This window comes from Dermacentor andersoni, chromosome 4 (genome assembly GCF_023375885.2).
Source record: "Dermacentor andersoni chromosome 4, qqDerAnde1_hic_scaffold, whole genome shotgun sequence".
NCBI lineage: Eukaryota > Metazoa > Arthropoda > Arachnida > Ixodida > Ixodidae > Dermacentor > Dermacentor andersoni.
In genome coordinates this window covers 145,118,833-145,130,798 of record NC_092817.1, presented here as the reverse complement: position 1 = coordinate 145,130,798, position 11,966 = coordinate 145,118,833, and the positions used below count along the sequence as shown (strand labels likewise).

At 48.0% G+C, this 11,966-nt stretch overlaps 1 protein-coding gene across 1 annotated transcript in view; it reads right to left on the bottom strand.

Annotated features, from left to right (window-relative positions):
• Positions 1 to 11,966, bottom strand: part of LOC126537869 (MAM and LDL-receptor class A domain-containing protein 1-like) — a 255,308-nt gene that overhangs the window by 33,067 nt on the left and 210,275 nt on the right. The window contains exon 56 of the mRNA XM_050184966.3: positions 1,384 to 1,506. Within this exon, the coding sequence (XP_050040923.2) occupies positions 1,384 to 1,506 (123 nt within the window). The remainder of the gene's footprint in view (positions 1 to 1,383; positions 1,507 to 11,966) is intronic.

Genomic DNA, 11,966 nt, shown 5'->3' with positions numbered 1-11,966 from the left:
ATTTTTATAAGCACCAACCAATTTATGCCCTGCTAGATGAGGGATTTTCTGAGCAACACAGAATGCCTCCGGTCTTGCATCAACCGATTTCTTGCTAATCGTAATCCTATACTAATGCTAATTTTATAAACAAGTCGCATTACCTCATCCTCTGCCTTCACTGACTGCGTTTTCCTTCCCTTCGTACTCATTTATATTCTAATACATCGCTGGTACACCTAGATCATCAGACCTGTACTACATGATTCTAAGACAGAAAAGCACTTACACTTCACTCAATATTGCTGCCTTCCTGTCAATTTGCATTACTTCGGTGGTTTTCAAGGGACGGTATGAGAGAGAGAGAGAGAGAGAGAAGGGAGGAAGGAAAGGCAGGGAGGTTAACCAGACTGAGTCCAGTTTGCTACCCTACACGTGGGGAGGGTAATAGGGAGTGAAAGAGAGAGAACTTAGGTGTCGGATGTCTACAGTCGGGCACTCAAGTCTGTTGCCTTAAAGCGCAATATATCAGTGGCCTTAAACTGCGTGCATTCAAGTGCCATCAAAAACTTTTTTTTTTTCAATTACATCTGATTAAAACTTTAAATTCTTCACGTTTTATTTCCAATATGAGTTACAGTAATGTACTTGGAATTTTTCCTGAACGCCTACTAACAGAAGCACTCATGTGTGCATGCGATGATTTCATATGGTTATACATCGTCATAAACGGACGTGCCAGTTCTTATACAGGATGTCATGGTTTGATCTGTTCCATTATGTATATGGGGAATAGGAGTGATACAAGATGCATTGACTATAGCTCGAGAAAAAAGTGACTATATTTTCGTTTCTTTCCTCGAGCCACGCACGCTACCCAGACATCTCAACCCCCGATGCCTTTCCTCACGCGGAGTAACATGTACGCGATTATGCACACGCAGCGTAAAACAAATGTCTTTTTGCTGAGGGAAAAAGCTCATTTATAAAGGTGTTTATTTCTCTCTCTCAGAATAGTTCACTAAACAAAAAAAAAGTTTCGCCTTCAAATTGTGCGGCACTGGCGCGAACTAAGCTTTTTTTGTAGAGACAGCAAGAACAGATTAACACAAATATAGTTAAAGATATCCGCCACCATTTTACCAGTCGGCGAGGAAACAGCAAAAACGGAAGCCATGATGGATGATGCATACCAGTACATGAACTTGCTCAGTGATGAATGATGTAGTGACTGACCCTTTGGTATGCCAAGGTACATGTCCCGCTCGTTTATCAGATGAAGTTGAACTAACGCGTTTACAAATAAAAAGACGCTAACAAGCATACAGTGCAAAAAAGCAACCCGTTAGTGGCAAAATTTTGAATTCCTACGCATGCTTGGGCAACAACATCCTATAAACTTACTTCCTTTTTGCATGTGGTAATAGAGCTGGAAACACACGGTAGGACCCAATGCAAGAGTCTGACTCTGCAAAATTCCAACTGGTATTGCAGCCTGGTCCTCAGAGTCCAGAAGCAGGTAGTATCCTGTAATACATGTTTACCGTGAAGACAATTTATACAAAGAGTCAAGCCTATTATAGAGTGTAAAACAAAATTTTATTTCATCAACGGCACCTTAATGACAGAAGACTGCCACGTCCTTGGTGCGAAAAATACCTAAGTATTGAGTTTAACGTATTTGAACTCTACATTTCTACATTACATAAGTATTTGAAAACTTGGCCGAGATGTGCTTCTCAACAAGCCATACTGAACACTGCTGTTTCAGCATAGTGGCTGCGAAAATTATACCACATAAATTTGTTGTTTTCAACAATTAGGATTTATTTGACCTTCACGCGGTAAACATTATTTTTCACTACAACATCCGTGAAGTAAAATATTTGAAGTACAATATTCTCTTAGTTTGTATGTCCACATAACTTTCTATACTGCGGAGGATTAGTTACGGTTGTTTCTGCTGCATGATGCAACACGTTATACCAGGTGCACATATTAAAGCCCTCGTGTAGGGAATTCAAACGGCATTTAAAAAAAGTATTAAGGAGTTTTACGTAGAGGGAATTTTGAGCACGCGTTTAGAGAATAGCTAAAGGTAAAGTAGCAGCTTTAAATGAAGACATAAATAGCTTATATGCTTCCTATAAGCCTTTTCATGTAACTCCCACGTTGCTTTAGTATGTTTAACCTCGTTGTTAAGTAATTGTTCTGTTTGGCAGCGTACTATACAGCATGTTACTGCACGTAGCTGCAAGGTTTCCAACCGCAATACTAAAGCAGAAAGATTGGATGGTGTCTTGCTAGTTTTTGCAATAATGATACAAATGGTTTCTCTTATGGGGAAGTGAGGGAGAGAATTTGCCGTTTGTTTATTCAATTCTTTAGTTACCTGATTTCATAACGGCCACAGGTGGTTATCACATCAGCTCTATCATCAGGTGGCTATCACATCAGCTCGATTACCTGAAAGGGGTGAGCATTGCTTCTATGGTAGCTCACCATGCAAGGAGTGACATAGAAGGGAGCACTGATGCTCTCTCTTGTAATACATTTAGCGCTACCAACCAATGTTCCATCGACAATAGGTGAGCAGCGTTCCACCATGCCCCTCTGCTTCCGGTCACCTTCTCTCTTCTTCGCGCCTTTCCAAAGCACTCTCAAGCCTTTCTTTTTCTTTCCCTGGGTGTTGGCGCAAACAGGCGTTAGCGAAAACCCTTTCAGCTATCAAAATATTCCGATGCCGTATGGCGCACTTTTGATGTTGTCGCCCAATAAGTGGTACGGGCGAGATTCTTCAATGCGAAAGCATTATATGCCCGATTACACGAAAATCCGGCGGCGGCGTCGACGGCGTGACCGAGCGACGGTACTGAAATGACCGACAGCGAAAACAGTGAAAAAAACGACAAAAGTGCTCGAATTGTCGTCAATTATACAGGAAGGCTCCCGTAAACAAATTAATGTAATGGCATTGAAAGTAACCTTAGTTATATTTTGGTCTCGTTGGGAATCAGAACTCTGGGCTCCCCGTAAACAAATTAATGTAATGGCATTGAAAGTAACCTTAGTTATATTTTGGTCTCGTTGGGAATCAGAACTCTGGGCTCCGGGGTGCAAGATGAGCACGCTTCCTCGACGCCATGGCGGTTCTACGGTTGTGGCTGACTGAAGCTGTTCCTAGTGCGTGCGTCATTGCACACGTCACGTCGCAACCATCTGGCTGACTAAAGGTGTGGCCTAGTGTGTGCGTCGCAGGGCACGTTACGGCGCAGTCAATGGTGAGGAGGTGGCGCCACGTCTTTCGTGTACAAAAATGAGCGCACTGCCTCCGGCGCCACCTGCTCTCCCGCTTTCATCGGTGCTGGGTCTACTGCGATAGTATCTCGACGCCAGGTCATGAGTGTATAAAATGAGCCCGTCTGTGGCCAACGTATACACAAACACACACATAAATAAGGAGAAACAACTTTAATGCATGTCGAACAAATCAATCGAAAATGCTTCGCCAAAGAAACTACAATGCTTTCGCAATCCCGCAGGTAAGCACTCTTAAGTGTCTCCACCGAATTTTTTTATCGGCAGTACTGCAATCAGTAAAAACATACAATCAGCCAAAGTTACGCATCGCACTTCTATTAGCGGCGATATAGGCAATAACAGGGCATAATTTGAGTGCAGCACCACGGGCATCTTGGCGTTAATGGTACTTGTGCCCACTTAGCTATTCTAAGTAGAAAGCTTCATGAAATGCTTTGGGCTTGGATCCCACAATGACACTACATGCGCGAGCATGACTTGAATAAAACTGCACTTTCTTATTGGGTGTAACTCAAGAATAACACAATTGGGCTGATCTTCGTGAAAACCTGGCCTGTATACGCTCAGTATGTTTAGGGCACTGATGCCACAGGTACCCAATATAAGTGGCGTGGTGTGTGCTCCATACACCTGAAGTCTTTAATTGAAGCTGGAGTTGTTAGCCTGACCGCAGGACTCTTATAATGTACATCATGCTGCCTGAACCATGTCACAACATAGGCGAAAGCATGCCGTCAATAGAAATTCATGAATGCAGATGCTATACAAAAATACACGCAAGTAATCAAAGCTATGCATGCGATTTTTTTTCTCAGTAACGATCTAAACTTCCAAGAGTCAGGATAAATTGCTGACAGTTTTATTTTTACTTTTGTTTAATCTTATCAAACGTAACTTCACTAGAAACATACCGAAGTACAAAATCCAATTGTTTAAGCGCTGCTAACTTGTCACTGGCAGTTACTGGGCGAAATTTGCATCCATTTAATATCAATGAAATATCCCGTTAACTTCGTTAGGCAACTAGCGAACCCAGCACTCGCGCACACAGCACCACACGGGCAACGGTGTAACGCGCACATTGTCTTAGAAGCGATTAGTCGACAAGCAGGAAGCGCGCTTTACTTTGTGACACGCCTCGTCATCTACAGACAGCTCTATGTGCTAGTAACGTTTCCATGCCATCCGGGACACAAACGCCTTATCAGACGAGTCAGCACTCCTGTTTATCATACTCCGTGTTACCGTGTGTACGTTGTCCAGTTAAAGAAGCCGTCCTATTAGCATCATTGATTATGACCTTAACGCCACGTGTTTATCAGCTGAATTGAAGCCCTGCTGTGATGAGTACATATCTGCAGATGGGTGGCGAAATGACTTAGTTGGAACGTACGTATAGTAAAAGTATGCAGGAAACGTCACACACATGAACAAAAAAAAACATCTTTGCTCAGCAGGACGCCGACCGGTATGTCTGCATAAAATCCATTCAAGTCAATGGGGTCACGCACGATGTTAACGCGTATGAGACGGCCGCCGAGGACACAACGAAGGGAGTCATCCGCGGAATCCCCCTCTCCGATACCCCACAGCAAGTCATCGCCAATATCGTCAATACTCGCAACCCCCTCGCACTAGCCGCAAAACGCATTGGAACGACAACCACCGTTGTTATCGCCTTCAGTGGCCCCGACGTGCCATATCTGGTCCGTTACGGAGCTACCTTAATCCCATGCTCATTATTCCGCAAGCAAATAGAAATTTGCTACCAATGCGGCCGCCTCGGACACCGCATGGATGTCTGCCCTTTTCCCAATAACAAGATCTGCAAAGGTTGCGGAGTCCGCAACCCACCTCCCGTTCACACTTGCAACCCCAAATGCTCACTGTGCGGCGGCCCTCATCTTACAGCGGACAAATCGTGTACGGCTCGCTACAAGACACCATACGTTATTCGCAAGCGCATTGGGGAACGCCGAGCTGCAATGCAAGCCACCCTTCAAGAAAGCGACTTCCCGCCCTTGATCTCCAAGCCCCGCTCCAGATCCCGGACTCCATCACGCTCGAGGCAACATTGTTCCCGGACCCCTTCACGTTCGAGACAGCGCCGTTCCCGATCCAGATCTACTTCTGCCCCACCCGCCAAGTCTCCTACTACCAAGGTGAGCTTCGCAGAAGCCCTTAAGGGCGCCTCGCGAGAGGGTCGCAGCACACCTTCTCCACAGTCCACCAACACCAATGATAACGCAGAAATAGCTCACCTCAAAAAAGAAAATGCCATTATGCGCGACCTAATTCACAAGCTCTCGCAAGAGGTTCGCGATCTTAAACAATCCAAGACACCCGCTCCTACACCACCCGTCGAAGCGTCCCACTCCTCTAGCCACGACGCTCCGCTGACACCAGCCTCCAAAAAGCGGGCCCTCCAAGAGGAAGCCACGGGCCAAGTGCGCTCAGAGGTTAAGGACATGCTAGTCGCACTTCAAAGCACGATGACCGCACTCCAGAACGCAGTCGAATCCATGCAACACGCCGTTCTCGCACTGGCACAGCGTGTCACAAACATTGAAACCCACCTACAAGCTCTCCCCATGCCCGCTCCTCCTACCCTCCAAACCCCAGCACTGCCCCTGACGGCATCCCCCAATCCCCATCATGGCCCACAATAAGAGAGATACACTTACTGGCAGTGGAACTGCCGAGGCTATCTCCGCAAACAGCCAGTCATCCGTCAACACCTTCGTACCGTCACCCGGCAACCGGACGTCATCATGATTCAGGAAACCCATATCGATTCGGTCACCCTCCCGGGTTACCAACCTTTCATCCCGCCACATGCTTCTCGCCGCCTTTGCACTTTCGTCCACAAGAGAATCACCGCCATCAAACACAATCTCCACAACCGAAACATCGAACACCTTCTCGTTGAACTTATCCCCACCAGGAGACGTAAGGAAAGTATTTTTCTACTTAACGTGTACAGCCATCCCTCTGCCAAAGTTCGAAGCCGTTTTCTCACCCTCTTCAAGAAGGCCCTTAACGTAGCTGGCACCAACCCCCTCGTTATCGGTGGAGACTTCAATCTCCCCCACACGGTATGGGGATATGGCTACTCGACGACGGCGGCTCAAAACCTCTGGAAAGACTCCCAAGACCTCGGCCTCACTTTCATTACAGACCCCACGTTCCCCACACGCCTCGGTAGCTCCACTTCCCGCGACACGACCCCCGACCTGACATTTACCAAGAACGTCACCAACGCCCAATGGAGCAACACACAGCATGATCTCGGTAGTGACCATTGCATCATTGCCATACTTCTCCCTCGGATAGCTGCAGTTACTGCCAAACCCCGTGAGTTCACGTGGGTTGACTGGGATGCATTTCGCAAGCATCGATCCGCTGACCAGCACACGGAACGCATAGCGGATATTGATGCATGGACCCGAAATCTCCACTCCGATACCAATGCAGCCACGCACACCATTACCCCCGATGCCCCCGTCGAGCGCATGGACAGTAGACTGGCCCACCTCCTCGCGGCTAAAACATCCGTCCTATCCCGCTGGAAAGGGCAACGCCTCAACAGGCGCCTCCGCGCTAAAATAGCCCTCCTTAATAAGGAAATCGAAGCCCATTGCCTCACTCTGAGCCGTCAGCAGTTGACTGAACTGTGCAATACTGCTGACGGACAGATCCATTGTCCCTCTTCTTGGAAGCTTCTCAAACACCTCCTCGATAGTCAAGCCACCCGCTCTTCCCAACAAGATCGCCTCACTAAACTTCTCTATACGGAAAGGAAGAAACAGGGCCGCGCCCAAGTATTAGACTACCTCACCAACAAGTATCTCCCCGTGGGCCCAGTGCGATCTCACGGCTCCTACACCGGGGCCCCCAACCCCCCACTGGACGAAGACTTTAGTGTCGCTGAGATCCAAGCCGCCCTGCATAAATTAAACAGCCGTTCTGCCCCTGGGCCCGATGGGGTCACTAACAAAGCCCTCCGTAATCTGGATGATGCCTCCGTCACCCACCTGACAGATTATATCAATGACTGCTGGCGTAATGGTGCCATTCCGTCGGTCTGGAAAACAGCAAAATTCATCCTTATTCCAAAACCTGGCAAACCTTCTAGCCTCGATCATCTTCGCCCCATCTCACTAACCTCATGTGTGGGAAAGGTTATGGAGCATGCCTTCCTCACGCGAATTAACACCCATCTGGAAGACACTGCAGCGTATCCTCACTCTGTCATTGGCTTCCGGGCCCACCTGTCGACCCAAGACGTCATGCTACAACTTAAGCACCATAACTAGAAGATAGAACACGTACTACTAAAGCTATACTCGGCCTCGATCTCGAAAAAGCATTTGACAGCATAGCCCATTCCACCATTCTTGACCGCATCTCACGCCTTAATCTCGGTGCGCGCGCTTATAATTACGTCAGAGACTTTCTGTCTAATCGCACGGCCTTCCTTTCGGTGGGGGATCTCCGCTCCGACGCCCAGACTTTGGGCAGCGCTGGAACTCCCCAGGGCTCCGTTATCTCCCCAATGCTTTTTAATCTTGTCATGATCGATCTTGCCAAGGAGTTGCAGCAAGTGGACGGTGTCACCCACACCATATACGCTGACGATATAACCATCTGGGCCCACAAAGGCAGTGACGGCGAAATAGAAACGGCACTACAATCCGCCATTGAAACAGTCGAGACCTATATCCAAGGCACGGGGCTTCGCTGTTCCCCTGCGAAGTCCGAACTCCTTCTCTACAGGCCTACTCTCCGTGGCCGCCGTCCAAAATACTACACCGCTAAACGCCATTACGAAGACATTGCGCTTCATCTCATGGATGGGAGCCCCATACCCCTAGTCACCAATATCCGTGTGCTCGGCTTGCTCATAGAGGCGAACGGAGCGAATGGCATGGCCCTTGTCAAAATCAAGATGAATACAGCCAGCACCATGAGACTTTTGAAGCGGGTCTCCAACCGCCGTGGGGGTATGAAAGAGGAGAATCTGCTCCGATTAATCCAGTCATTCGTAATTTGCCACATCACCTACGTTGCTGCGTATCTAAACTGGTACAAGGCTGAACACACCAAGATCAACATATTTATACGCGGTGTCCATAAACAAGCCCTCGGCCTCCCCGGTTGCACCAGCACTGACCTCCTCCTTCGACTAGGCGTCCACAACACACTGGACGAACTCATCGAGGCCCAACGTCGCTCTCAGCTGGAGAGACTCACTCTCACAGCGACGGGTCGCCATATCCTCACCTCGCACGGTATCACATACCACCATCAACATGGCCATAAGCACCAGATCCCCTCCACCATACGAGCTTGGATTCACGCCGATCCTATCCCCAGAAACATGCACCCCGAATACAACCACGCACGTCGCACAGCACGTGCCACGGTTCTCACCAAATCCCTTACTCACCACGACGGTGTGAGTTTCGTCGACGCCGCCGAATATCCTCACGGTACCCGCTTTGCAGCCGTCACCACGCGTGAAGGCTCTCTCCACCATGCTATCAGCCTAGTAACCCCACACGCTGAGGAAGCTGAAGAAGTGGCCATCGCGCTAGCCACACTAGACCCAACATGCCATACCATCGTCTCTGACTCCCGCTCCGCCGTTATCAACTATATCAACGGCCGTATTTCACACCAAGCCTTGCGCATCTTGCAACAAGCGCCCCGCTCAACCGACCATCAGGTTACACTCGTCTGGTTCCCGGCTCATGTAGGCACCGTCCACCCGCGCCTCCCCAACCTCAACGAGGTTACCCACTCCCTAGCGCGAGGCCTAGTTAACCGCGCGGGAGAAGGGGAGGCTGCCCCCACCGGTAGGGATCGCCTGACACGCTAGAATGATCTTGTAAAGTCCTTCTACTTAGAGCGTAGAACCTTCCCCGGCCCACACAACAAACTATCCCGAGCGCAGGCTACAACCTTCCGCCTGCTACAAACCAATACTTACCCCTCATTACAACTTTACAACAAGATCTACCCAGACATTTACCCCAATCCCACGTGCCATATCTGCAAGACACAGCCTGCCACACTTCCACACATGCTTTGGGACTGTACACACCAATACCCCGACACTAACCCCACGACCCTCTCGTCGAGATGGCACGCTGCCCTGCGTAACCCCAACCTTGACGACCAACTCTGGGCGACCCAGCAGGCCTGCGAGGCGGCGAAGAGGCAACACCTCGACGTCCCCACGTGGGAGGCCTAGGCCCAGCCACCATCTCTTGCTGGTTTCAATAAAGTTTATTCAGTCAGTCAGTCAGCAGAAGTTCTAGCGTTGCACCAATTTATATAAATAGGCCCTATAGGTCTGTTCCGAAGAGCATTAATGATTTAGTTAACACTCATGAAGGCTGTAAAAAATGCAGTCATTATAAGCGTGCAGTAGACCTCCAACGTATTTGGTCAATGACATCAAGCATTGTTGTCTTTAAACAGGTAAGGAACTTGAAATGCTCAGCCAATGTTACTTCACTACCGCGCGGAAGTCGTGTTTCCCTCTTCAACTTGTCGATACTTTATGACAGAATCGCGCTTCCTACACTAGCGAGTGCTAAAGAACAACGCTCAGTCACTTTATATCAAAAAGTTTTTTAGAACACTGCATTTATTTATCCAGTGATAAGTCCCCACTATTACTCAAAATAATGCAGGCTGAAGGTGCCCTATCTGAATTTCATGCCTCAACCTAAGTGCTGGTACTCCAGTGCGACAGCACGGATTTCAAATTATCATTTTGCGTTTTCACTGTTTTAGCGCTAGAGACGTTCTTCAATTTTGCGACGTTCAGTTTTGTTTCTTTTGAAATGCAATATAATACATCATTGCAGATAAGCAATTACGGGCGTCTTATGGCTGACAGTGTCGAAAGAAGCAAAGTCCAAATACCATGAGGTGTTCGATTCCTTTTGATAAACGGAAAACGAGAGGCTACCGTTAGAACGGCACAAGCATGTCGAGAAAGGAGAGTTTGTTGTGGCTCTCCACTTCGACGGTAAACTGTATGGCCAGCTTGATTGCACTGAAGTTCAACACAAGTAGGCCGACGTTATCCTTGTGCAAAACTCAAAGCCTGTATTTCACACAGCATACGAACAGTCTGGGCGTGGGTGTGAAGTTTACCAGTAGCTTGCAGTAAACGCTACGGTATTACTGGACAGCGCTGCCTACCACCAAAACATGCTGGACACGGTCGAGACGGACGAAACGTATGCATCACTGCAGAAGGACCCCACTAGCAGCCTAAAAAAAAAAGGAAACTTCAATAAAGGCTGGATAATGTCTCTCCATCTACGACCACAAAACTAGAAATAAAATTACCGCTTGCTTCTTGCCGATGACTCCACTCCTTCACCTTCCCCATGCAGATATACAAGTCAGCCGTAATTCTTCGACAAGCAATTGTTTTTACTCGGTCCGCATTCTACAGGCTGTCGATACGTACACCAAGTGTGGAGCTCGCTAGCCATCAGCACGACCGCGCACATTGCGAACTCTTCTGCGATCGCGCAAAATCTGAACACATTGGTCACAGTGCTAACTAGAAGTTGGTGTGGTTTGACGTCCCATTATTATTCTCCTCTATACCATTCGACTTGGCCATAGCAACATGCAAGCCAACCCTGACTCGCGACTGCAACTTCAGCAACAGGGTACATTTTGTTACGCGAGAACTTTGTGACTTGCTTCAGTTTTGTCTGTACAACACGTTTTTCCTACGGCTCAGGGTATACCGACCGAAGCAGGTGATCGTTATGGCTGCGTCAATATTGGTAACTACTAGCCTGATGATGGAAGAACTGGAGCAAGCAGTACTAGAAAGCTTCACACTTGTGGCCAAGGTGTTCATACGTTATATGAATTTTTTTTTCTATTATACACAAGAACGACTTCGATCGACGTCTCCAGTGCGTCAACGCAGTCGCGCCGGCCATGCAGTTCATCTATCGTACAATATAGGACAACAGCCAACTGCTGTTTCTCAACATATTCAAGGGACATTCTCACTGCAGCCTCCTCTCCGTTTATCTGAAGAAAATGCACACACGAGATCGATTCGAGTTTGCGCCTTGCAACCTGATCGGCCACACGACGTGCGTTGTATCATCTCCAATGACAGGTACAACACGAAAAGGTTCTGGAAAAGGTGAACTTCAAAAACAGGTAGAGACAATATGCCAGCGACATTGGGTGAAGAGTGAGAAGCGTGTCCTAAATTCCTAATGAACAAACAAGTTGTGCTGGGCACCGCTAAAGTGTACCGCCTACGCGTCGGCAGCCCATACGTGTCAGGAACCAGCAAAGTTGTGTCACACCTGCCCGACAGATATGATTTCCGTTTTGGATGGATAAAATCAAACAATATCTGCAACAGTGTTATCAAGGTAAAGAATTACTTCAAAGATGAAAATTTTTACGGGTAGTTGCGGAATTCTCGGTGCTGGCGGTGGCCTGTACTACATGGGTGAAGCCGGAAAACTGTCGAGATTATTGAAAGAGCTTAAATCGTGACGTCCATAACGTCTATTTATCACACTGGCACACCGCGCACACAAAGATGCTATTACTCGAATTTTGCTCATTCAGTCGACCCGCGATATCATGAACCGGGCGGATAC